The 27383-nt window shown below is 31.8% G+C and overlaps 5 protein-coding genes across 5 annotated transcripts; 4 read left to right on the forward strand and 1 right to left on the reverse strand.

The window, feature by feature from the left end:
* Positions 1-1234: 1234 nt before the first annotated feature.
* Positions 1235-2132, forward strand: LOC105772940 (glucan endo-1,3-beta-glucosidase 12). The gene is made up of 3 exons (XM_012594458.2): positions 1235-1433; positions 1537-1788; positions 1880-2132. Exons 1-3 carry the CDS (start codon positions 1364-1366, stop codon positions 1912-1914), a joined length of 357 nt encoding a protein of 118 aa, XP_012449912.1. The 5' UTR covers positions 1235-1363; the 3' UTR covers positions 1915-2132.
* Positions 2133-7511: 5379 nt separating this feature from the next.
* Positions 7512-9533, forward strand: LOC105772937 (CASP-like protein 2B1). The gene is made up of 3 exons (XM_012594453.2): positions 7512-7858; positions 7935-8067; positions 9103-9533. The coding sequence occupies exons 1-3, from the start codon at positions 7635-7637 to the stop codon at positions 9352-9354; spliced, it is 609 nt and encodes a 202-aa protein (XP_012449907.1). The 5' UTR covers positions 7512-7634; the 3' UTR covers positions 9355-9533.
* A 187-nt stretch (positions 9534-9720) lies between these two features.
* Positions 9721-10411, forward strand: LOC128041818 (uncharacterized). The gene is made up of 3 exons (XM_052632241.1): positions 9721-9861; positions 9961-10114; positions 10219-10411. Exons 1-3 carry the CDS (start codon positions 9859-9861, stop codon positions 10263-10265), a joined length of 204 nt encoding a protein of 67 aa, XP_052488201.1. The 5' UTR covers positions 9721-9858; the 3' UTR covers positions 10266-10411.
* A 9-nt stretch (positions 10412-10420) lies between these two features.
* Positions 10421-12194, reverse strand: LOC105772936 (uncharacterized). Its single transcript, XM_012594452.2, has 5 exons — positions 11517-12194; positions 11197-11415; positions 11015-11113; positions 10823-10927; positions 10421-10729 (listed from the first exon to the last, which is right to left on the reverse strand). The coding sequence occupies exons 1-5, from the start codon at positions 12054-12056 to the stop codon at positions 10547-10549; spliced, it is 1146 nt and encodes a 381-aa protein (XP_012449906.1). The 5' UTR covers positions 12057-12194; the 3' UTR covers positions 10421-10546.
* Positions 12195-26328: 14134 nt separating this feature from the next.
* Positions 26329-27127, forward strand: LOC105772938 (uncharacterized). The gene has a single exon (XM_012594454.2). The coding sequence runs from the start codon at positions 26409-26411 to the stop codon at positions 26991-26993; it is 585 nt and encodes a 194-aa protein (XP_012449908.1). The 5' UTR covers positions 26329-26408; the 3' UTR covers positions 26994-27127.
* Positions 27128-27383: the final 256 nt, after the last annotated feature.

Here is a 27383-nt window from a genome sequence, read left to right on the forward strand (position 1 = left end):
GAAAATAACAAAGAGAAATTCAGCCGGCTAGTAAGGAAAGGGCATAGACTGAATTTCAACATTCAAATAACATAATTGGGCTTAATAAAAACTATTTTAATGGATCAAAAACAAATTAGGTTAAAATAACGTTTAAATGGGCTCAAATTGGGCCGAAACTCCACCAAGATTTGTATGGATTGTTGGAGCTTGTTTTGTTTAAGTTTTTAACTCTACTAAGCTCGTAGGTGATCGTCCAAGCACGTCCCGCTTCAAGAAATTTGATCTTGAACTAAGATTTCCAAGAATTGAAATCTATATTTTCTTGAAACTTAAAACCATCAAATCTGTCCATTTTAAACCAAGATTTGGCTTCTTGATTTTCTTAAAACCAAAATTCAAAATCTTGATGATCTTTCTCAACTCCAAGGTTGTCCGGTTCCCATCCAAAGTTGGGCCTCCTGTTTTGTGATCTTTTGAGCTTGTTACATGGGCTTTGTAGAAGGTTAAGCCCAACATGTTCTTGGGCCGAAAATTGAGCCCCCATACTCGTATCATGAGTTTGGAAATTTAAAAAAGTAAAAGAACTAAAATCTTGAAAATAAAATTACAAAGACTAAATTCTAATTTTTTTTTTAAATTACAACACGAGAAACTAAATATTAATTTATCCCTGAACCCATCATTCAATCAACAAAGACTGGCTTAAAAATGAATCAACGCAGGCACACTCGATTTGATGATTGTTTATCAGCCCAATCTCCCCAAAGCGAAAATGAACTTACAGAATGGTTGTTCTCTTTACTTACCTTTTCCTTGAGAGATGGAAAGGAAAATCAATGGATATGTATCTAAATTCTAATGGATTAATTTAACATCATTTTGCCTCCAAGATTCACAATGTTTAATTAATTCCTTCAAATTTTGTTTTTAATATGTGAAGAGAACAATAATTAAGTTATTAGCACTCAAATGACCAAATTTCAAGTACGGTTAATGTAATTTTCAAAACATTTAGATATGATCAAAGTCTAACGCTTTTCTTTTGCTTTTGCTTTTTGTTTGCCTTCATCAAGGAGACCAATTGATTCTAATATCATCTGCAATGTTCCTTACAAATGAAAGCTTAACACATAAGCTACAAACCAATATATACATATATAGCTACCTCCATAAGCATTATATTACTGGTATTTACACTTGATTGATTTGACTATTATTACAATAAAAAATACAATCTTGTTAATCGTAATATGGAAGGAACATAGAAAGAGAAGAACCTCTACTTTTACAAAAGCAAACAATTCTCATCATGAGATTTAACTTTCTCTATAGCCTTACAGCTAAATAATGGTGGTACTGGTTCCATCTTTGATTAGCCACAATGTCATCTGCTCTACATAGGATTCTACTTGTTCTTTGCTTGGTTTCATTACTATTGCAGATGACTGCAGGTAATCCCAATGTTTTCATGATTTTCATTGATGTTTCCGTGGTTTTATGGTGGTGTACTTTTTTTCGTTCTTTTTTTTTTTTTTTTTTTTGTGATTGTATTAGGAGGAGGGTTCAGAGAATGGTGCATAGCTGACGAACAAACACCAGATGAAGAGTTGTTGAAGGCACTTGATTGGGCCTGTGGAAAGGGAGGTGCAGATTGCAGTAAGATACAAGTGAACCAGCCTTGTTACCATCCAAATACTATAAAAGACCATGCATCTTATGCCTTTAACAACTACTACCAGAAATTCAAGAACAAAGGAGCTACTTGCTACTTCAATTCTGCTGCAATCATCACCGATCTTGACCCAAGTAAGATTATAATCTAGTTGTTGCCATCTTCACAGGTCTTGATCCCTATCCATGATTCAAATCTAAGTTAATATCTTTTTTTTGTTGACAGGCCATAATTCATGCAAATTTGAAACCGTTCCCTAGGTGGAGGGCAAAATCATTGCAATACTTTTCGTTTGGAAAGTTTTCAGACTTGTTGACAATGAGCCTATTTTGGTTTTTATTGAATGCTAATGTTCCCTAATTCCAATTTCAACCCTTTGAAAAACCCAAAAATTGTCATCTTTTCCTTATCTCGCTATGTACCATCCCTAAATCCATTTTAAGGTACACACATAGAAGAATGCTTCTTATTATTCTTATTATTGGATTAGATTCTGTTGAGAGAGTATATGCTTTGGGGTGTTTTACTCCCTCAAAGGAGAATATCTTCCTATTGAGATTTTATCTGCAAATTCACAAGAGAAATGTCAATATTTTACGAAATATTAATTACGAATATTGCACCTATAAGAGTTCAAACCCCACAGACGCAATATACATAATTAATATTTTGCACAATATTAATACTTATCCTGTGAGCTTGCAAGTTGTATCTTCATCAACTAAAACACTCCCCAAACTCTGTGAACCTCTTTGGACCTTTTTTAGAGTACGGGAGACAAAATTTCAACATGAAAACAATACCTTCTATTGAGAAAGTGATACGCTTCAAAATAGATATTCGCACTCAACATATTGGATAGGATAAGATGGATGAATTGGTGTAGCAATTCCATTTCAATTTTACAACTTGGGGAAATTTAATATCACATGCACTCAATATAGAAGATTGAAGAGTGTCATCACTTTCATACATTCACATATATTTGGGGACAATACTGAGGATTAAATTTGGTATGGTGTTGCTCACAAACCAAAAGATCCTCAAAATCAGTAGCCACCACACCCAGCGAATGTTGATATATACTTATCAATTTTAAACAATCTCCATCGTTTCGCAGCCATATATGACAGAAATCTATGTTAGTGTTTGGGGTTCACTTTGCCCATACTTTTATATATGGTGGCTACACAAGGTATGGCGGATGCTATCCTCTTCGAAAGCCCAACATTGCACCTTCCATGGGAATATCAAATTTAGTTTTCAAGCTAAATTTGCAATTAAGGTGAAGCATGCATGGAGCAAGTTAATTAAAAAGTTTGCCCGAAGAGTGTGTAATATAAATACTGTATTAGTGTTGCGAATTAATGAAGTAATTCATATAAAAAGATGGTAAATTATGATCATTCAAAATTTTCGTTCTCCAAAGAGTTTGTTTGCTAATTTCATCACTCAATTTATTTTGTCATTTTCTTACTACCATTAGAATAATTGGAATTATTGTTAGAATATATTTGGTAACTATTGACTTAATAATAAATTTAGTTCCCAACCCTTAAATCTTTTTATTTATTTAGCTTTTCTTCATTATTTTGATGTATTGTTTTGACTTGCACTCGTTTGGTTTTCACAAATTTTATAATTTTAATATACTTTTATTTATTTTATGATTTTCTTATCATTTTAAATAATCTATAATTTCTTAAATTAATGTTTTAATTATTTATAATTTTCAATAACTTTAATAATTAAAAAAAAAGCTATGATTTCTTTAAACCGATCAATGCACTTTTTCTGTAAGGCATTAATTGCTTTCTTGATTTTTAATTAATTGTTTTTTTATCCTAGTCTTTTAAAATATTTAAATTGGGTCAATGTCAAATTAATAAAATATATAAAACAGAGAGCTAAATTTATTATTATGCTAATGAAAATGACTACATCAACATCTCATTAGGTGATTAGATATATTTTAGCGATGAAGTAACTACAAATTTCAATTATTCTAATAGCAATTATGAAATTCAAAAAAAATTAGTAATTGAAATAAGAGTATTCTCAACCTTAGGTGATTATCCGAATAGTTTAATTATATATATATTACTAACTAGTTGCCACTTGTTATTTACAGTTGATATTATTAAAATACAAATTAAATGGACATCTATGGGAGAAGTCGAGGTCGATCAATGGTGTTACAATTAAAGGTGGAGTTAGTTGCTACATATTGTATTTGCAGATGGCTATATAGAGTTAACACAGTACTTGAAATAGGAAAGCTAAATTTTGTTTATAACTTAATTTTTGAGCATCTAACAAGTAATTATATTAGAATTCGATTAAATTTAGAGTTCAACTGAGTTAAATTTTTAAATAAGGTAAAACTTACTTTCGGTATTATTTCTTTATTCACAAGTCTTGAATCTAAAATTTTATTTAAAAGACATCAAACTTTTTACCACTCAATTGTTAAAATATAGTGTTTTTACTTACTAGCTTTGGAAGGAAGGAGGGATGTTCCATTGTTTTTCATGGAGATGTAGGCTGATCTACTAGTGTATGCAGTAGGCATAGAAGGAGGAGAAATGGGTGGTCATTAAATTCAAGCATCAGCCTGAAAGCACTGTTGAGAGCCCCTTACCTTATCTCACCACTACTCACCCCCTTCTTGAAACAACAAAAAGGTCCACCACCTAGTAATACAAGACAAATTAATGAAAGAAAAGGCCATTGCCTTCACTCCCTTCCATCTTTTCCAGGTTTTTCCTTTTCCCCACAAAAGGACTTTAATGGTATGGTTACCCACCATTAATGCCCCTCTCTGTGGTCTCAGTCTGTTCTCTCTACGGATGAGGTGGTCGGTCGTTAATTTCGTCTATGCCTCGTGCGTTATTTGAGCTTTTTTTGTTTGACCACGTTCCATCGGCTCCGTTACCCCCACTCATAAGCAAACCTCCATCACCATATATTTCTTTGTTTGCATTTTTACATTTATCGCGATGAATCTAGAAAGGAAGAAATTAAAAATTAAAATTATTTATGAAGTGGTTAAGGATTTAAATTGTTTAAATTTTTAGTGATATTATTTGTGGATGCATACAATGATCAAATACATTATACTTTCAAAGAAAAGACTCAAATTCGAACATTAAAAATAAATATTTTTGAAATGGTATAATGTGAACAAATCTTTCCTTTACTCTTTTAATAGAAAATAATTAATGACGAAATAACTTTTTAAAATTACTGAAAAATGAAATATGTTACTTAACTCAGCTTCTTTTAAAGAAAAACAATTCATTAAACATTACATAACAAGGCCCAAAGCCCAAAGAAATAAAACCATAAAGTACAAGGCCAACCAAGCCTAGCCCAGAACACAAGAGGGTGAACCCTAGACCCCTCATCAGCGTAGCCATCGTTGCCTGGAGCAAGAAGAGAAGAAAGCTTATCGGAAGTGTCTGTTCAAGCAAGGCTGATTTACCCACGTCCAGCAGGTACGCTGGCGAGGAGGAAATAAAGTCGTCATCATGGCGGAGCTTGTCGGGGCATCGACTGAGCTTTAATGCTAAGCCTTCGAGCCGGCGTCAGCAACTTATTAAAAGCTCTTAAACTAGTACACTAAGTAAATCTATTGTTTTTTAATTAAGTAAAAATTTATTCGCTTATTTTTATTCGTGAAAACTCTTAATTTTAACTAAAAATTATTCTTATTAAACAATAGAAAATGAAAGTAAAAACGATTTTATTTTACAATTTTTTTATTACTCAAATCTATTTTACTATTCATGTTTGAAGTTCGTGATTGTCCTCCCACAAATGTTTTCTTCAAAGTTTAAACCTGCATTTTTCTTTGAGAGTATGAGGTGTCTTATCGTTGCACCCAACCTTTTTAATTATTTTATAAAGGTATAATGACTTATTTGACTCACCAATTTACAAAAATAAAGTCATTTTAGCCTTCCATTTAATTTTTTGCCTCTTTCAACTCTTGAATTTGCATTATTCGTCAAATCACCCCAAATTAATTAAAAAAGTTAATGTTTGCTGACATGGCATTTGCATGGAAGTCCATGTGTATGCCACGCTAACATTTAATTAACTTTTCCATCTATTTTTGAATAATCTAACAAACAACGTAAGTTTAAAGGTTAAAAAAGTAAACATTTAAGTGATAGTTAAAATGATTTTTATCGAGTAAAAAATTAAACAAATCATTATACACCATTCATGTTAAATTAATAATATGAAATAATAAGGTAGTAAAATTTTGTAATTTTGGACAAACACTAAAAACTTTTATCATTTTCGTTTTAGCTTGGCACATGCCACAATTTTATTTGTTTTCTACTTCAAAAACTATTTTAATCTGTCGAAATAATAAACATAGTAAAGTTTGATATTTATAGCTATATATATCAAAATAATAAAATAATTTATCTTATCCTCAATGTTGGCATTTGAACAAGAATGAAAGGTTAGATATATCGATTATTTGGAAATAGAGAAAAAAATTACGTTGATTATACCAGAAGTCCCTAGAGTTTTCCATATGATTATGGCATCAATCTTATGTATGGTATATATAGGGCATTGTTTGCGGGTATTCAAAAAGCTTGAACTCCTGGCCGCATAACGACTGTCACCTGGCCCCCCCGATTATACTCGAACTCGTGACCGCATCACAACAGCCTACTGGGACCTTCACATTCACTTTGACCCCTGATTGTATCAAACATTATTACCTCTAAATTGAATTTCCTCATGATGGGTTTATAAGGTCATAGTCCTATCCCACCATGACATATGAAATGTACGTATGCTAAGGTGCATTATCACATCCCGACCCCTCAAAACTACTTAAGAATTTCCGTCGAAAATCCTGAACACTTTTAAAATACCGAAAACCCTTAAAACAAAAACCCTAATCCTAATAAAATAAAAACTTTAACCCTAGGAGAGAACTGAAAAGCGCGTCTACTTTTCATGAGGCATCATCGTATAAATCACCTATAATCTCAACATCATCGTGTGAATTATCTCATTTCCATGAGGCGTTTTCCAATAATAGAATACTTTATGTGGTTTATACCTAAGCAATACCATTAATGTACGTATCTCTAGGTTTACTTTTAAAAGATGGAGAGCCGTGGTTTAAAAATGTCGAGACAGGAAAGAAGATACAAAGGGCAAGTGAGAGAATTCTCTTTATATATAAGAGGTAATAAAAATATAACATGTCAAAATTTGATTGGTAGTCAGTTGGCACCTTGGACAAAAGTGATGTATAGCTAATGAGTGACATATAACAATTAAAAGAAACTCATACCATGTACAAAAACTATCCTACTATAATTATTCCCCTAAAGGTATATTTTTCAAAACTTTTTCTCAATTTCACTCCTTTTCTATTAGTTGAATGATGGATAAATCAAAAGTGGAAAAAGGAAAACAAAAGATTATGGTTTTATACATTTATTAACAAATAATAATAAATTATTCTCTAGTCGATTATGAATTTTAATTTTGTGCAATTTGAAAGAAGTTTATTTGAGAATTTAGTTTTTTTTATTTTTATATTTTAAATTCATATTCAATTATTAATATATTTTTATTAAATTTATTGATATGATATTTTAAAATTAAAAAAATCACTGAATTTAAAATCTAAAATGTTACGAAAACTACAGCTACTTCTGACATATTTGAACAAAAAAAAAATTCCAATCATATGTTGAATTTTCATTTTGTAATAGTACAATAATATTATTTATTATTTATTTTAATTTTTTATCTTCTCATTATTCTACCATCCAACGCCTTTACTGAGCTCAAACCTATTTAAGAAGTAAGGTGGATGTAGGCTAGCGGCCCTGGTTAGTTAGGTGTACCGTGTACCTTCACTGTGCTCCAAGATTTGTTTTTGCTGTGCTGCTCTATTTCTTCCTTCTCTGCTAGAGTGTTGGAATTTAGCAAAAACATGAGTTATCTGGGTGTGGGAGTTAGCCCTGGGAATGTTCCCGTCTACCATGGCACTAATTTGAAGGTCATTGATAGAAGAGTGAGAGTTGCAGAGCTGGTTTTGAGGTGTCTCATATGTGGCTTAAGCGTTCTTGCAGCTGTTCTTGTTGGAACAGATACCCAGATCAAAGAGATCTTCACTATTCAAAAGAAAGCTAGATTTACAGACATGAAAGCTCTTGTGTAAGAAATATATATACCCTCTCTACTCCCTCTTGTGAGTTGCTTTTGTTGATCAAGTTTGATGTACATAACGCAGGTTTTTGGTGGCGGCCAACGGCATAACTGCAGCTTACTCATTGGTACAAGGAGTGCGTTGCGTTGTGGGTATGGTGAGAGGAAGTGTCCTTTTTAGTAAGCCTCTGGCTTTTGCCATTTTTTCTGGAGATCAGGTACTTGTGTTTCCCATTATAGAAGCTATTGCATGCCTTGGTCTCGTTTCGTTTATAGTATATATATATGTATGCATGTATGTATGTTTCAGTTGCAGAACTATCCACATATCCAGAATTGGCTAATGGGTTCATTTAACCATAAAAGAAACCAAAAAAGAAATTGTTTTTTTGCTGTTTTCATGCTGGCTTCGCGAAGAAAAAGATTATGAATTGTATGCTTAGTAGTTGAAAAAAAAGTAATAAAACGTTGTAAAATGGCAATTTTAAGATGCATTGAAAGAGAACAATTTTTTTCTTCCTTCAACTGCTAGAGAAAAGGAAAGAGAAACAGGGGAGGAAAGCTGAGTCACTAGCTTTTAATGCTCAAAGTTAATGTTGCGATCAGGGTGGCAGGTAATTTGCTGCTTAGCCTTTAATATTACACTGCTGCGTAGAAAAATGAAAACCCTATATTTCGACAGCAACAACAACAGTACGACGAGTCAAGCAGCATCATGTAATAATGAGGGGAAGATGAACATCATTAATACAAAGAAACAACTAATACCTACTTGATAAAGCTTGTAATAAATATGAATGAGTATATAAGTAGGTGGACCTATAACCAAATTTTCTATGCCAAAAGAAAAGTTGGTCGTTGGTGCTGTTGAAATGGAATTATTGTTCTTTCATGACAAGCTTTACTGGTTTTTTCCACTTGCTGAATTTTGTCCAACCAGTTTAATGTTGCTGCACAGAATCTTCACGCGGTTTCGAAAACCTAACTAATGCGGGTGGGTGGAGAAGGGAATTCTGGGGTGATATGTATGTTGCCTAATAATGCACATAAAAGATAATGTTAATATTTAATGAAGAGAGGAGATTTCTATTGCAGTTCACACTTGTAGGACTAGTGACGTTAGGTGTGTCACTAAAGGTTTGGTTTCGGGTCGCTAAGAACCGCCACTGTTTGTATTTTTACCTTGAAGTAGCCCTTTAACATGCATATATCTAAACCAAATGATTAACACATGAAGTGTTTTCGCATTGCAGGCACTGGCATACTTGAATGTGGCTGCAGTGGGAGCTGCAGCACAGTCAGCGGCGTTTGCTAAGTTGGGGCAAACAAAGCTTCAATGGATGGTGATATGCAACATGTACGGGAAATTTTGTAACCAAATTGGGGAAGGAATAGCAGTGTCACTACTAGTTAGCATCTGCATGGTGGGCCTATCTTGTATCTCAGCATTTGGTCTCTTCCGCTTATATGGTAGCAATAAGGCCAAGAACAACTCGGGGTGGTAGAAATTTGGGTGCTAAAAATGTACTGCTTTGTTTTACTTTCAAAGGCTGGTTCCCTAGTTTTTCTGTAATTTTTTATGTTTGTTTCATATAATATAGTGTTAATGCTTATATAACAAAAAGTGGGGTTTTATCAGTTTTTGGAAATCCCATTTGTCAATAAATGAATTTTGGATTTTGCAGATTGATTGTGATTTTCCTACCATTTTTTATAACATTTAATAATATAAAAGGTGAAATGTTTGAAACATAATTAACTAATAATATGTTGTAAAAACATTAAAATTTCTATATTTGATTGTCTTTTTAGTGTTGACATTTTCCTCATAAAAGCAAATTTGGTTGTATTAACGTAACGTACAGAAAAGAGCAGAGCAGTAGTCCCACGTTTTGCTTATAAAACGATAGGTGTTGTCACATGACAGCCCCTATATCTTCTTCATTTCTTCTTCTTCCCCATTTCACAAACCTTTCTGCTTTCAATAAACGCAAACCACACTTACAACAATGGTAAGTTTAATTGCATGTCAAAGTAATTGGTATAATTGCTTGTCGATACTGGTGTTTCTAATCTATGTCGTTGTTGTAATTGGTATTTGATGATAAAAGACTACCTCAAAACGCCTTGCGGGAAGGAAGGTTGCAAGGTTTCAAAGGAACATCACAAAGAGGGGATCTGTGGAAAGCTCAGCAAAGAAAGAAAATGGATACCCTGTTGGCCCAATTCTTCTAGGCTTCTTTGTGTTTGTGGTCGCTGGGTCATGTATGCTCACTTTCTGTCTTTGGATATCCTAGTACTAATGGTTTTAGATAAACATTTTGATTGCTTCAACTCAGCCTTTGGCTTTTTTTTTTTTCCTTTGACAGCTCTTTTTCAGATCATTAGGACTGCTACCAGCAAAAGCATGGCCTGAGCAGAGGAGTTGATCGGATGAATAAGACAGCCGTTGTTACAGAGTCGTGTTCGTTCAATAAATAACAATGTTGTACAACTGATGTTTGTTAGACATCTCGGTTTGGTTTCAATAAATCATTATGACATCTTGTTGGTAATGAAGAATGCTTGTAATTTGGCTACTAACAACATAAAATTTTTATTCAAAAAGTATAAATTATAATCTGCCAAAAGGCAGGGGCAATGGATGAAAAGATGAAGTGAAAAGAAATTCGAACAGAAATGCTCAACTGAGTGATACTAAGCAATTAAGGAAGGTTTATGATGCATGGAGCTTCCTTTATTGGATCCTGGTAGCAGCATTCTGTAACTGTGGGACAAGTTCTTGGCACGAGAACTGAATCCGAGCCCATTGAATGACTGTTTATTGTTCTCATAGAAGGTTTCATGATGGGGTGAGTCATAGCCAATCTCATCAAATTCCTGCAGGAAGTTCATTCAGGCTTAACTATCCCATACAAGTATTATCCCCAATACATATGAACATTAGTAGGAATTTTTAAGGCTGTTTTCTACCTTGGATTTTGCCTTAACATAGTAAGGTGTTAAACAGGGATTTAAATCTTCAAGGACCAAATCACTTGGACTACCAGGAGCTGTTGGATCACCAGAACTGTATTCCTGAAAAATGATCACCTTGGGGTTCACCTGATTTCCAATGTTCCAAGTTATAAACACTATAGGTGCTAATAAAGTCTAAATTCTTACCAAAGAATCAAAAGGTCCATCAGGATCAGATTTGGGTGTCATGGGAGAGCTGCCATACTGCTGGTGACATGCATTACCACAATACTTATCTGCTTTCACCTGTTACAAGCATATGTTAACAACAATCCTTATAATGGGTTTTAGTTACTTAATTGAAATGATATCTTTGGACTTTTTCTTACCTGATCAAGATCCAGGGCAAGGCATTGGAGTTGTTCTGTAAGAGAAGTAACCTGTCTTTGGAGAGTTGGGATTAGTTGTTTGGCTTGGGTCAGCTCCGAACCTTGCTTTTGTACAAGTTCTTGAAGCTGGGAATTCATGGCGTCTGGAAACAGTATCGCATTTTTCAATGATTTAATTTCTTCTCTTTGTTTCAAACACAAATCTTTCAGCTTCTCAACCTGCAAAACACTTATATTAACACACACACACACACACACACACAAAAAGCCTCATACATAAATTATATTGGAAGGGCAAAGGGGGCAGCTGAGGAGCTGACCTCTGTGTTCTTGTCTTGAAGCTGAAGCTTGAGCTCGGCAATCTCCATCTCGAGCTCCTTATTTGCACTCAACAGCTCCCTCTCACTTCTCAAAACCATAGCCAAGGTCCTAGTGTTCCCTTTAACCTCAGTCAAGGCTTTCACCTCCATTTTGCCCCTGTCCTTACCGGCAGAGCCATTCCCGAACAGCTTCCTCTGCAAGACGGTTAAAGCAGCTCCCTTTCTTGCCGTCTTCTTGAGGTCCTCGGCTAGGACATCAGATGGAATGAGAAGCTGAGCATGCCCCATTGCCTTGGTTTTGGATTTATTGTCCACAAATCGCTTAACCATGCTGGTGAAGTTGTAGTGAGTGGTGGTGGCCTTGCTCTTGCTCCGGCAACCATGGTCGACATCCAAGGGGTTCGATTTCACAAGGGCTCGAGAGAAAGAGGATTTAGGTTTCCCAGAAGAGGAAGTGTTGAGGTCTATGGATGAGGAGGGATCGGAGAAAATGGAGGAAGTGGAAGAGCGTGAATCGTACGACTTGTAGCGGGTCGCCATTTTCAGGGAGACAACACCACTTCGGAGATGATGTGTGTTCTGTTTCTGTTTTGTTGGGTTTTGTTTTTTGAATTTAATCCAAATTTGAAAATTTTCTTAGCTACACACATTTGGGTTTTGAATTTAAATGTGTGTTTTACGTGACAGGCGCGGAAATGTTTTTTATATTCAACTCATCAACCTTATTTTATATTTTCTTTGGTTAATTTGTCTTCTAGTCTTTCTACTTTTTACTTTTTACTTTTTACAGTTTTAATTTCCTATTTTTTCGAAGACATTCAATATTACTACATTTGGATTTGCACTTGTAAATAAAAATTAAATCTCAAATGTATGAAGAGTGAAGGAGTTAGAGCACTTTTCACCAATTTATTTTAAATTAGTTGCATTGCATTTTTGAACTATATCTATATTTTATAAACGTTTAAGGTATAAAATATTCTCAATTTTCAAAATATAATAATAATTAAGCTTGCTTTTTTTTTTTTTGCACTCATTTGGATATTGGAATTGCCAAAATGCATCAAAAAGACCCTTGGATCGTTAGCTTTAACAGTTGACCATTAAAGTTAACTTCCCCTAATCTTTTTCAGTTAAAGCTACCTCGTGTCACAACTACGGTGTGACATATGGCAAAAAATTATAAAAAATAAAAGTTATAAAAATTATTAAATTATAAAAAAATTATAAAAATCATAAAAATATAAAAAAATATTATAAAATTTTATAAAAATCATAAAAATAGATATAAAATGCATAAAAATGACCTTTAACCATTAATTTTAACCATTGATCGTTAAAGTTAACGATCCCAATTTTTTCTAGTTAAAGTCATCACGTGTTGCAACACAACATGACATGTGGCAAAAAATGATAAAAAATAAAAATCAATAAAAGTTATAAAAAAATTATAAAATGCTTCTTTTGGTACGATAATTTTTTATAATTTTTACGAATTTTATTCTTTACATTTTTTATAATTTTCTTATGATTTTATAAAATTATAATTTTTCTATATTTACATAAATTTTATAATTACAAATTTTATAAAATTTTACAATTTTTATAATTTTTAATATTTTTATATTCTTTTATTAAAATTTAATAATTTTATAACTTTTATTGATTTTATTATTATTTTTTGCCACATGTCACGCCGTAATTGTGACACGTGGTGGGTTTAACTGAAACAAAATTAGGGGCAGTTAATTTTAACTGTCAATTGTTAAAGTTAACGGTTAAATGACCTTTTTGATGCATTTTGACAGTTCAAGTACCCAATTGAGTGCAAAAAAAAAAAAAAAGAGCAGGGGCCTAATTGCTTTTTTTGAAAAAGTTTTAAGGCCTTTTTAATGCATTTTGAAAGTTCAAGTACCCAATTGAGTGGAAAAAACGAGGGTTTAATTGCTTTTTTTTTAAAAGTTAGAGAGCCTTTTATACCATTAAGCCTTTTATAAATTAAGTGTTTAACTGAGTTTGTGTAGCCCATCACGTGAGTCTTAATTCGGTTGTAAAATTATCGAAAACTTATTATTTTTCAAAGCAATTAATATTATTTTGAGGTTATTTTTGTCTTTTATTTTTAAATAAAATCTAAAAAAACATATACATGTTGGGATTTAAATCCGAACACTATAAGATTCAGTCCTTCAACTTTACCATTTCAACCAAAATCATATTTGATTTTTATGTCAATTTTAAAATAATTTTATAATATAATTATTTTCACTTATATCATTGGTATGTCATAATCTAGTTATATTTTAAGTGTTTAATTAAGTTTGTGTCACCCACCAATCGGGACTAATATAGTTGTGAATTTATTTTAAAAAACCCATTATTTTTACAAAGTAACAAATATATTTTAAGGTCTTTTGTATTTTTATAGATAATCTAAAAAATACGTACACATTATGCAATTTAAACCTACCACATCATAGTCTTTAATATTATAACTTTACTATTTGAATCAAAACTTCATTTGATTTTTATATAATTCTTTTTCATCCATACGTAATAATGTAGTATTAATTGTAGCATTGATATAACAAAGGTACTAAGCCATTGAGGGGAAATAGGTAGTAAGCAAGAGTAATAAGCAAATTGTAGCAGTAAGCCTGCCAAATAAGGAAATTTGCCTCCACAATCACAATTAAAGAATGGTTAAGCCTCAAGGCATTCACATACTCTTATTGCAACCTAAGCTCCTATAACACTTTTAGTATAAAAGTCTCATGTACATTCATTTTGAGATGTGAGTCCATATACTCAATATATTCAGCCTAAATATTCCTTTAAGCTCACCATCACCCTCCTTTAAACTTAAATATGGGAGAGCATCTCGAATCATAAGCGTGGATACCCCTATAGCTTACATTTTGTCTCGTAAGTCCTGAATCATTCTTCACTCAAAATCCTTCAACTCATTTCAGTTTTAAAAGTGATTGAAACAAGTGTTAAATACAAGTAAAATTATTTTAGCTTTTCCTTTGATTCCAGTTTTGTTTAATAATAAGTACTCAAGTAATGTAAATCATTTACCATTATACTATTGACTAATTGACCATGGGAGTTTGTGATTGATACATTCTTAATGTATTAATTTATATAACAATAATGCATTATGTGATGATTTATTGTTAATAACAAAGAATTTATTGCCAATAAACCTTTAGCACAGGACCTGGTGTGTCGTAACATCGACTATGTACGAAAAATAATTACAAGCCATGGGTATTTTGGCTCGCACAATCAAACATTAAGCACGAGGACAACAGCTGACCTAGGGTCAAGGACAACAACCACTTTAATTCTATCAATAGGCTCATTTAACACATGTTATGGACAATTTTTATAAAGTATAATTTTCTTCATAGTTTTAGTCTTTAGTTTTCTCTTTTCTTAGGCTTTAGGTTTATTTTTAGTTTTGTTATTAGATTTCATTAGGAGATCTGATATGTGGAACTCAATAAAACTTTGTGTGGATTCGGTATTATATTTAATACAATTCAGGCTTCTCCTAAACCTTATTCTCTTGATTCGTTATTCATGTCTATTTTATATATCAAGTTTATCATGCTTATGAGATCCATGAGGAACTAATCCTTTTATGGGGGATTAACAAGTAGATGTATGATTAATTAATTGTTTTGTAGGGTTCTCTTAACGGATTAGTTGTTTAGGAGAGGAATAACATAAACCTTAGGCTTGACGACCCTATGTAACACCCCTAACCCGTCTCTGTCGCCAAATTAGAGTTACGAAATATTACGACACATATCAAATATCATTAATCAATTCATTTATTAATTTAAATAACAACATTTGAATATGCATTTCATTCATAGCAAAATAACATTTACGGGCCTTAAAATGAGCTTACGGGGCCCTAAAAATAGTTTGGAAACAATCAGGGACAAATTTGAATCAAAACAGAAAAATATGCAAAATTTTGAAAATTTTGGAAATAGGGGTCACACGGCTATGTGGCTAGGTCGTGTGAAAGAGGCCAGCCCGTGTGGCTTCAAACACGCCCGTGTGGTTACCCCACACACTCTTGTGCTCAGACCGTGTGAAAAATCTTGCACTTATAATTAATAAGGCACATGACTGTGTGTCACACACGGCCGTGTGGATAAGCCCAGGTCGTGTGCACCTTAAAAAGCTTCAAAATCAATGCATACTTTCATCCAAACTTAGGTACCAAGCCAAATCAAAATAAACTATTTCCACACTTTAAAAACACATTTAAACAAGCCTAAAACATGCCAAAACAATCAACCTAAGTGCCTAATCAATTTGTCATCATTGACACCACAATTCAATTATTAACCTCAATTCACATGACACATCAACTAATTTGCATTCAATTTTATAAGTTCATATATAGAACTCGTACAAAGCTTATCATTTCTTATTCATTCACATTCATTCTTACCATGATTCAAACACTTAAATAAGGTTTATATCAAAAGATCAAAACAACTTTATATAAACATATTCACACCAAGATTAAAGGCACATACACAAGTAAGCTTATACCCAGCTTAATACATAACATTTGTAATAAGTATCCAAGTATATACAAATACACCTATTATTGTAACATCCCAGTTTAGACCCTAGTCGGAACAGTGGTTTCGGGACCACAAATTCGAGTCAAAAAAATAATTTAATATTATTTTTGGTGTTTGCAGTATGTGAATTAAGATGTGTGAAAGTTTCGTGTGAAAATTTTATCCGTTTGTGTGTTTAATTTGATAAAAAGGACTAAATCGCATGAAGCGTAAAAGTTGAGTTCTAATAGCTAAAGGTATTAAATAGCTATAGGGCTTTAAAGTGGAAGTCTTTATTTGGTAATTAGCCCATTAGATTTGATAGTGGATTTTAATGGCTTGACATTTGAGTAATTTTTAAAATTTTTAAAGGTTAATTAAGTAAATTGGTAATTAATGATTATTATAATAAAATAAAGAAAAAGAAGGTTAGCAGGGGAGAGGGGTGTTTTTCTTCTTTCTTGTTGCTGTTGAAAACATGGAAAGCTTTGGAGAAAGCTTTGCTATTTGTTACTAACTTTGAATGCATGTAAGTGTTTTTAGCTTTCATTTTTGGTAAATTTTGTATTTTTGAAACCATTAATGTTAGGCACAACTAATAAAGGGATTATATTGCTAAATTTATAATAAATTTTGGGACTGGTTTTCTTTTGAAGTATTACGTTGTGTTGGAAAAATGTAGATGAATGGCTAAATATTTTTTTGAGCAATTTAGCTACTTTAGGTAGTAATTATTGTTTGTATTAATCCCTAGTGACTTAGATATTTTAAATCTATAATAACATGGTGTTAATCAATAAGTTGTCAAGGTTTGGGGGGGGGGGGACTAATTGAGAGTTGTATATGTATGATTAGCTGCGAATTTGGTTAAGGAGGTGGATAAAAATAGTTTTTGTGTAATGATTTTTGCTAGCATTTATCTTTAAGGAGTTGGGTGTTACAAAAATTAAAATAGCATGGTAAAAAAACTGTAAATTCGGTTAGCTGATATTTAATTCAAAAAATAAAATAAAATACTAAGAAGGCTTAGTTGCTGGTGTTTAAATATTTTCGGTGGTTGGATTAATTAATTAAACTAAATTATTATTAAATTAGCATTGATGTTTCGGTTTCGATTTAATGGTTGAAAATGTTTACTGTCTAGCATTAGTTAGATTCTTTTATTGTAAGTTTAAATGCTGCTCGGAAATAGTGTAAAAATTAATGCTGCCCAATTTTGTGCCCTTTTTATGCTGTCCAAAATTTGAACAAATTAATGGTTCTATTTTCATGCCGATTGGGGGCTGTAAAAATAGTCCCATTTGTTGCATTATGCTGTCCAGTTTTAGGATGAATTAATTGAGTTATTACAAGATTAAAAAGCATGGATTTTTGCTATGATAAGCTAGTAAATTTTAATACTATTGAGTGTGTTCTTGCGGATACAAATGCCCTACATGTTTGCTATCTTATTCTGTCCAAAATAGGACAAATTGAATATGTTTGTGAGTGAGTTTTTTTCAAAGGAAACTTTGTAAATTCTCATGTTTAAATTCTGATGTTGCATGAGGTAAGTTATGGTTATAGGAATTGATAAATCGAGTTTAGTAGCTAAAATATTATGTTATTCTTACTAAGTCTCGGTTGTTAGTAGTGAAGAAAAATAAATAAATAAATAAATAAATTTACAATTAAATGTCAAATAGGTGATTAAATGAGTTAAATTTGAATTCATATAGATCAAGAAAGAAAGAAATCGGATTGATATCGGGGGAAATCGAAAGTTGACGAGTAGTTGATCCGATCCGTTCGTTTTCGTACGAGGTAAGTTTATAAGCAAATAGATGTTATAATGTAACACCCAAAACTCGGTCTAAACATTATGACCGAATCTAGCAATGTCACATTGTAACACCCCTTACCTGTATTCGACGCCGGAATAGGGTACGAGGCATTACTAGAAGACATACATTTGCATACGTATTAAACTGAGTTACAAAATTTCATCCGAATTAAAACTTTTAAATTATTAACGTGCTTTTATAATTCTTTACAACATATCCTCGAAATATTATATTCATAACAAATAGGGCCTACGAGACCCGATATTTACTCATGTAATTCAAAGCTTCATTTCCATTTCATTCAATTCACAATTTCTCATGTTCACAATTCAAATCAATTTCTCAATCCAATATATATATTTCAATCATCTAAGAATATAATTCAAGTTACATGAACTTACCAGGCTAAATTGTAGAAATACCAAAATTCAGGGACATTTTGATAATTTTCTATTTTCCTCAAATTTTCACCCAATCTTGACATAAATTAATATTTCATTCAATTTATTAATTTAAATAATAAAAAATTCATTTCATGCAATTTGGTCACTTTTGACATCTTTACCAATTTACCCTTAAAATATTACTTTTATTCAATTTAGTCCTTAAATCTAAAACATGCAAATTGGCCATTTTGATGAGAACTCATGCTAGTTGAATAACCATTTATTTTCCTCCTCCTCCTCTCCATTCCACATCCTTAATGTATAATATGCTTATATGTAACATTATATATAATTCCACCATTTATTTATATATTAATTCAAAGCTGTCCACTTGAGTCATAGTCACTAAATTATTTATATCTTGAGCTATGGAACTCCAAATTAAGATCTGCTAAATTCCTATGAAACTAGACTCACATATCTTGTTACCATAATATTTTCATAATTTTTGGTTTAACCAATAAGTACAGTTTATTCTTTAAAGATTCCCCTGTTTCACTGTTTGACAGTTCCGACCCCTCTTCACTAAAAATTAATTATCTCTTTATAAAGAATTTGTATGATGTTTATGTTTGTTTATATTGAAAATAGACCCATTCAGGATTTTAAACATATAAATTTAAGCCTCTAATTATTTTTATTCAATTTTTTATGATTTTCCAAAGTCAGAACAGGGGAACCCGAATTCATTCTGACCTTGTCTCACAAAATTTATTATATCTCATGATTTACAATTACATTACTAACACCGTTTCTTCTATGAGAAACTAAACTTAATAAGATTTAATTGCATATTTTATTCATACTCTAATTAAATTTCCACAATTTATGGTGATTTTTCAAAATTAACCTGCTGCTGCTGTCCAAAACTGTTTTAGTGCAAAATGTTGATTACTAGGTGTATAACTCCCTTATTCCCTTTCTCTATAATATTTCTCATAACTTTCACTTATTTCTCTTCACTAATATATCAAGAACTTAAGACCTTATATAAGAAAACTCTACTATAACATTATTTCCATTCTTTTCAATAATATCAAACTTAAAAATATATTGAAATCTTGATGTTCTTACCTTGTGCTATTGATTTCAATCTTTAACTTGATTTTCTCTCTCCTCCAGCTTCTATTTCTTGAATCTAACTTGATATTCTAGCTCCCCATTACCTCTTTATCAATTTTCTCTCTTGGTGGCTATGGAAATTTCTTTGATTTCTAAGTGAAAATGGTGAATTTTTGGTGCGAGGACCAAATTGTAAAGAAAGGAAAACTTCTTTCTTTTCCTCTCTTCTCACGTTGGTTGCATGGAAAAGATGATGATTTTTTTCATCATCTTTCCTCCCTTTTATATTAATCATTTAATAATAAAATAATACTAAAAATCTTAATAAAATATTAATTAAATAACATTTATCTAATTAATTAATTAAAAATATCACAAACATCATCATTACCTTCTAGAATCTCTCTCTCTCTCTATTTGACCATTTTTCCCTTTATAATCTTTTGAAATTCCATCCTTGAGTCATCACTTAATTTGGTAAAATTGTAATTTAATCCTCAAAATTTTCACCTTTTCAATTTGGTCCTAATTCATCCATTTTCCTTAGTTTCTAGATTATTTCACTCTTAAAATATTTACACTATTGGTTCTTCAACTTTTTGTATTTACACTTTAACCCCTCAAATTTGAAGTATTTACTCTTGGGCAACAAAACTTTTCTCACTTTTACAATTTAATCCTTTCTTAAATTAATATGTTATAATATACTTCCCAATGTTGACATAACTCAATATTACCCTTTTATCACTTTATTTTCTTATTTTACTATATCAAGGATATTATCTTACTTTCTTACTGTAGTAATTTTCGGGGTATTATATATAATCTTTAAATAAATATTAAATATATATGTTGAAATGAAAATATGCAAATGTATATTTATATGTGTGTAGCCGAATGTGTTTAAGCCCGGGAAGTAGAAATAGACGTGGATGTGATTTATCAATATTTAGCACTGAGTGTGAGAGTATAGAATAGCTACGGCTATATGATTGGCACTAAGTGTGCGAAATTAAATAATGATGTTGAATAACGAGCACTAAGTGTGCGAAACTAAGTAATGATGTTGAATAACGAACACTAAGTGTGCGAAACCAAGTAATTATGTTAATAACGGGCACTAAGTGTGCAAAACCGAGATCAATTTGGTTAAATGAGAAAGAGCACTAATTGTGCAACTTTATTATGGCCTCGATAAATTATTTAGCACAAATTGTACTGATCCGATGAATGATAAATGTGACATATATGTATATGTTAGTATAAGTATGTAATAGTTAATTAATATATGCTATCAAAGTTAGTTGGTTATGTCAATTTTGATACAAATTATTTGATGCAAATGGAAGTATGTGTGTGTGAAAAGCTTATATTCGGCCAAAGGGGTAAGTATATGTGAAGTCATAATTATGTTTTATATGCATTTATATATGAATGAGTACATTCAGAAAGAGTGGGTATATGATTTGAAGATGAAAAATAACTATGTTATTATTTAAAGGTATATTCGGCCAAGTTGAAATTGGTTCATAGTTACATATTTGATATTTAAGTTTTGAAAGCTTGAATGTGTATATATATGAATATGATTGCATTATTCGATTTTGTTATTGAATTATTAACGTCATTGAATTGTTTAATTGCTTATGACTTACTAAGTTGTGATAGCTTATTGTGTATGTGTGTTTCCTTCGGTTTTATAGATTTTGGAAGCTAGTTATGGGCTCGGGGATCGTCAGCGTAGTCAATCACACTATCGTCCGTCCATCGGTACCTATAAAAGTTAAATTTAAAATCTATGGCATGTATAGGCTATACTCCCCTTTTGAATATATTTTGAATGAAGTGTATATATAATGCGAAAATGACTTGTTTATTTTGACATGAATGGTTTCATGCTTTGATTAAATATTATGGTTGATGATTTGGCTATGTTTCGTAAATGGTTGAGACTAATATAAGTGATGTTATGCTTTGGAAGATTTTGAATTTTGATAATTATACAAATGCTTATGGCATATTCGGGCCAATGTTTATAATTGCTTGTATTTATAAGGGTTGATATAGGTACATATGTTAAAATATAATGATTACATGTAAAATAGGTAAAATTTTAAATGTGAGTTTTATATACACATTTGTGTCATTGTTGTTTGTAATTGATTTGTTAGTCGAGTAGGCGAAATGAGGTATGACCAAAAGTGGTGTTTGATATATTTTGCATAATTTTTAATTATGAGTTATGTGTTTACGAATATGTTCGATGCATGATATGAAATGACTCGTAATAAGTTGATATTACCTTTTTGATTTAAGACTTGGTTGGTTTAGTAGGTTGAACATGTGTACATCTATGATTATTCGAATTTGAATTTGGTTCGGTAATACCTCGTAACTCTATTCCGGCAACTGTTACGGGTTAGGGGTGTTACAATTACACATGAGCCTTATACATGCCATTTATAACCGTAACCAAAACGTTCAAAAACTACCAAAATGATCGATGGATAGTGTGATAGGCTCTGACAAGATTCCAACCGATTGAGCTTTCTGATGATCTATAAAATAGAGGAAAACAACTACGTAAGCATTTAATGCTTAGTAAGTTCGTATAAGAGAAACTTAAACTTACCGTTCCTTAATATTTAATCATCCAATCATGCTCATTAAATCATATAGTACTTGACTTTCCTAAACACCACAATTCACATCATTAGTAAATAACTTAACAATTCATCATCTATGAAACATAGGATACAACATGAAATTAGTTGCATTTACTTTCATTACTTCACATATGTGATTAATGCCTTTATTCATTCATTTTCATAGCTCATTTTACCATTTCATAAAATAATCGATATCCACAATTTCATATCTAAACCTTTCCATTACTTTACTTACCCGTTGAACCGTATAGAATAACATCGGATACTCGAGAATACCTTTCCATTTAACCATAACATTTTCAATAATGCTTACACAAGCTGTGAAATGGGCCTGCTAACACAAGCTGTGGGTCGGGATGTTAGCTACACGATGCTGCTCACACAAGGCGTGGGGAATCCACAACAAATGCAGGACCTCAGCCATCGGTAGGACATCCAGGACTAGCACCCAAACATATAATCTCTAATGACATGTCATTTGTATCCTAAGCATTCTTTAAGTTCAAACGGGACTTTTGTCGTCAACTATTCAATTATCGAATTATTACCAAATCAATTGTAAATAATATAACATTAACAAATAATCAACCAAAATAACATTTAATAAATATTAAATTCATATGAACTTACCTCGACCACAACGGTTGTATCAACAAAAGTTGATAATTAATTTGAGACTTTTGCTTTTCCTTGATTCAAGTCCGGTTGATTCTTTTCTTTATCTAAATAATAATTTAACTCAATTAAATATTACAATTGACTACAATTATCCAATTCAAACCTATTATCCATATTAATGTGAAATTACAAAATTACCCCAAAATTGGTATGGCTTATTCGTGAACACCTTAGCCCTGAATTGGTCTGGATTATGAGGTAGAAAGATAAGTAGTTCTTGCTGACTCATTATTATGGTGGAAGATCGGAAGATCCTGCTAGGGTATCAACTAGTTGATTGAACAAAGAAACCGAATATTCATTTAATTAGGATTACCAAAGCGAACTAATCATCCATGCTCAGGTCTGACTAAGTTTCCATAGCAAATCTTCCTAGTTTTTCTATTTATATTATATTATTTTTAGCTATTAAAAACTCTATTTTTATGTTTAGTCATAATATAATTTATTGAAAGTACTAATTAGTTCTATTTTTGCTTAGGTTAGGATTAATTTAGTGCTTGCTTCCCTTGGGTACGGTCCTCGGAGTACTCACCTACTTTGTTGTAACTATATTACAACTTGTCCTGTATACTTGCAGATTCCACATTTTAAACATATTTTGTGCAGGATTTTTACTTTAGATGTTGGTACGTTCGGAGGTGGTCAAAATTCCATTTTCATTCTCGATAGTTATCGCCATTCAATTTATTTTTAGTAAGAATGCTAATAAGTGGAGTATGAGACATATTTGAACTTAAAACAATAAAGATTCACTAATTACTATCTTTGTATTAAACAAATATGTTCATTTCAGCAACATATTAAGAATGCAGTATGATACATGCGTCTTGTATTAAAACCTTAAAAACATTTTTCTGTTGCTACGATCATTCTCACACCCATCAATAATGTTGCCTTGAGGTTCCATGGTTAACTAACAAGAACATTGATTACATCCAACCAGTTCGTGAATCTTTATTCTTAAGACTCCACATGAACCAACGACCGTTTAACATTTTGCCATCATCTTTAGCTTAAATATTGTTTATTAGGAAACTATTTAATAAGAGACGATCTTGAGTGTGTAACCATTGACTCAACACCCATCATGAACATCTTTTCATTTGTGAGTCATCTTGAGAATATCTCACTAAAAATCATGCATAACTAATTGTCCTTAAAAAGAGATCACATCTAGTGAACTCACATGATAAAATTTACCTTGGGGTTCAGCCAGGGTAAGAGCCGACTCGAAACTTGATCATGCTATCACTTAGAGACCATCAATGGAGGCCGTAGGTCTTGTTTGAGGACTTTCTCCCACTCAATATTTAAAAAAAAATATGCAAGGTTTTTTATCCTAGATTTCAAGAATGATGATACAATAGTCCTAGTGGCATTCTTACCTAATTTACATGTCATGCTTCCAGTATATGCATGACATGTTATGAAAATTTTATAATATTCACATTCATTCATTCAGAAGAATCAATCAACCATAAAAACAAACAAATTTGATTCTCCACAATTTTTCGTTTAAGGGAAAAACCAAAGAAGTGAATGTGAACATTTCAGGGACCTTCTCTTACACAATATTTTAAAAAAAATATGCAAGGTTTTTTATCCTAGATTTCAAGAATGATGATACAATAGTCCTAGTAGCATTCTTACCTAATCTATATGACATGCTTTCAGTATATGCATGACATGCTATGATAGTTTTATAATATTCACATTCATTTAGAAGAAGAATCAATCAACCATAAAAACAAACAATTTTGATTCTCCACAATTTTTCGTTTAAGGAAAAAACCGAAGAAGTGAATGTGAACAGTGCACCAGGCAAGGTCATAGGAAAGGGAGGTGAGTCTTATTTAATTGCTTAAAAACCAAGTCTTTCCTTGCTAGACCCAATCCTAGACATATACCTTCTCATTACCACACTTCTTATCTTTAATCGATCAATTGTGGATCATTTCATACAAATATATCACAATTATAATATAACATAATATAAATATTATAAACAAATATATAAAGAGATGTGTAATTAAAATAAAACTGTCAACCAAGGTTTCCATGGTTCTATTTCTAGTAAATAAAAGAGAAACAAAATTACATAATTTTCCACCACAAGGTATTCTTTGGGCCTTCAACTGCCATTGCTCCATCTTCTTCTTGTCATGAACTCTTTTTGAAAAAATTACATTTAAGTCCTATGTCTGTTTTCGGCTAACAAGAATTTTATAAATTTTAAAAATAAACAGTCCTACGTGGGGATGATAGTCCATGGTTTATTTCCCAAGAACCACAACCTTGACAAAAAATAACAATTATACAATATTACATTCATTCCCATATATAACTCAAAGCATGCATAAGATATAAAGAATGCCACTTTCTATGTAATCGAATCATTGAAGAAGAGAATTCTATTTTGATTACTTTTTAATACTTTTAGATAGAACAAAACTTGACTTTGATACTAATTGTTGGAAAATCGCATTTGAAAAACCCAATGAAAAATTATTTTTTACTATTATTGTTAAGAAAATTTTAAAATACCAAAAAAATATTTTAATTATAGCTCAAGGACAAATTAGCTATTAACCCTTTAAATTAAGGTGCAATGTTACTTTTTAATGAGTGACAAAAATAACTATAAAGAAAGTTTAGGATAGTTGGTGTAATTTACCTTACATAAAAATATTAATAATGAGTTATACTAAATTTTCATTTTATATTTTTACTGAAATATTATAATATCAACCAATTTGAATATAATTAAAATGCATATTTTTACTTTACAATATCACGTATAAAATAAATATTTTATTTTTAAAAACACTTTTATGAGAAATACTAAACATAAATCTTTGCTTTTTAAACAGGTGAATTATTTTTCTTGGAAATATTTGGTACACTATCAATGGAGTTTTTTAAAAAGGACACATGTGATAATTTTTTAAGGTTGCTTGTGAAATGAAAAAAAGTATGCTATCAGTGTACAAAATACTAACCTTTATTTTTTTTATACAAAGTCTATCTTTACCTATAACCTCTCATCATATTTAAATTAAAAGAAAAACGTGTTTAAACTCGCATTCTTTTAATTATTGCTATAATAACAGTAGTGATTGTGCTAAGATTAAATTAACACAAATTTAGTAAAAGTATCATGGAGGCCCATGTACGAGGGGTTAGATTAGATTTTGCCCTCTCTACTTAAAAAATGAGCAAATTAGTCCTTATACGTTAGATTAAAGAGTAAACTGGTCATTTTATTTAAAGTTTAATCCAGTTTTACTGTTAAAAATTAGTTCATGTATGTTAGCATGAGGTCTACATGACACACAATGTTTCACTATCTGATTTTTTGATTAACCACCCTAATTTTTAATAATATAAATAAATGAAATTTTAAACCGAAAAATCAATTTGTAGTATTTTTTATTTTTAAGCAATCACAAATCTAATAAATATGCTTTAATCACAAATTCTTGTTTGCTTCTAAAAGGATAAGGTGTGGACACCTCATAGTAACCACACACTTGGCAATGCGGAACCTAGATGCCATCCAAATAGCCTCAGAATAAGGTCCCAAGCTCTGCAATTAAGTGCCCGGGGGAAAAAAAGAATGAAGACCTCTACGCTCACACTCCAAATCTACGCCTCCGGCTCCAAGCCATACCAACCTCACCCCAAAGTCTCCACTATTTTTTACCCCCTTCAACCACCCATCACATCTATCACATTCAACGCTTTCAATCCTCGTCTCAAGTTAAAACCCGGGACGCCTCCTAAAACCACTGCGATAGACAAGCCAGTACTAATTCCACAAACAGAATGTCAAGTAACCCCCGAAAGGGAGCTTACTCAAGTTTCTTCAAGTGGGTTTTCACGGTTTGTGGTAGTAGGAGCTGTTTCTATGGGTTTGGCATTGCTCCTAATGGAAGCGGATGTCCAGAAGGCTTTGGCGTTGGGTCCTGAAGGGCCATTAATGGAGGAGTTTTGGGAGAATGTGAGGAGATACGCACTTTATGCGCTTACGGTCAGTACTGGGGCTATATACACTATCTTCCAGCCTATACTGGAGTTGTTGAAGAACCCCATCTCTGCAATTCTTATATTGGTGATTATGGGTGGCAGTCTCTATATCGTTTCCCAAATACTCTCCGCCATGTTTGGAGTAACCGATTTTACTTACACTTACGGATATTAGTTTTTGACAGTTTTCGGCTTATTTGGTATTTGCTTCTCTATATTTACAAACCTTTGCCGGTTCCATTTTGTGCTTGTTCCACTAGCAGAACTTTATTTTATCTTTTCGAGTTAGTCTTATCTTCCATTCCTGAATTGTTTTCTTTTTAGATCGAATTAGTTCCATCTGACTTGCAAATTGGATGTGTATGCCTTGTCCTGGTCCAAGCTAGGATAGCCCTTGGCCTATATGGTCGACCACTAACGTATACCTTTATAGCTCAATTGGTTTTGCTCGTTATATTGTGTGTAAAAAAAGCCCAGCTTTGATGGCATTACAATTTAGGGAAAAAAGTTGGTTTGGAGAATTTCTTTTTATAATTAGTGTTATCATCTGTTTTATGATATGAGA

This window comes from Gossypium raimondii, chromosome 6 (assembly GCF_025698545.1).
Source record: "Gossypium raimondii isolate GPD5lz chromosome 6, ASM2569854v1, whole genome shotgun sequence".
Taxonomy (NCBI): domain Eukaryota; kingdom Viridiplantae; phylum Streptophyta; class Magnoliopsida; order Malvales; family Malvaceae; genus Gossypium; species Gossypium raimondii.

What these genes read in the sequence shown, in the direction of transcription:
- LOC105772940 (XM_012594458.2), top strand. Translation starts at nt 1,364, where the DNA reads ATGTCATCTGCTCTACATAGGATTCTACTTGTTCTTTGCTTGGTTTCA. An exon ending in ACTATTGCAGATGACTGCAG is followed by an intron (nt 1,434 to 1,536) that starts GTAATCCCAATG and finishes TGATTGTATTAG; the next exon opens with GAGGAGGGTTCAGAGAATGG. An exon ending in CATCACCGATCTTGACCCAA is followed by an intron (nt 1,789 to 1,879) that starts GTAAGATTATAA and finishes TTTTGTTGACAG; the next exon opens with GCCATAATTCATGCAAATTT.
- LOC105772937 (XM_012594453.2), top strand. Translation starts at nt 7,635, where the DNA reads ATGAGTTATCTGGGTGTGGGAGTTAGCCCTGGGAATGTTCCCGTCTAC. An exon ending in ACAGACATGAAAGCTCTTGT is followed by an intron (nt 7,859 to 7,934) that starts GTAAGAAATATA and finishes TACATAACGCAG; the next exon opens with GTTTTTGGTGGCGGCCAACG. An exon ending in CCATTTTTTCTGGAGATCAG is followed by an intron (nt 8,068 to 9,102) that starts GTACTTGTGTTT and finishes TTCGCATTGCAG; the next exon opens with GCACTGGCATACTTGAATGT.
- LOC128041818 (XM_052632241.1), top strand. An exon ending in GTTTGTGGTCGCTGGGTCAT is followed by an intron (nt 10,115 to 10,218) that starts GTATGCTCACTT and finishes TTCCTTTGACAG; the next exon opens with CTCTTTTTCAGATCATTAGG.
- LOC105772936 (XM_012594452.2), bottom strand. Translation starts at nt 12,056, where the DNA reads ATGGCGACCCGCTACAAGTCGTACGATTCACGCTCTTCCACTTCCTCC. An exon ending in TTCAAGACAAGAACACAGAG is followed by an intron (nt 11,416 to 11,516) that starts GTCAGCTCCTCA and finishes AGTGTTTTGCAG; the next exon opens with GTTGAGAAGCTGAAAGATTT. An exon ending in ATGGACCTTTTGATTCTTTG is followed by an intron (nt 10,928 to 11,014) that starts GTAAGAATTTAG and finishes ATCATTTTTCAG; the next exon opens with GAATACAGTTCTGGTGATCC.
- LOC105772938 (XM_012594454.2), top strand. Translation starts at nt 26,409, where the DNA reads ATGAAGACCTCTACGCTCACACTCCAAATCTACGCCTCCGGCTCCAAG.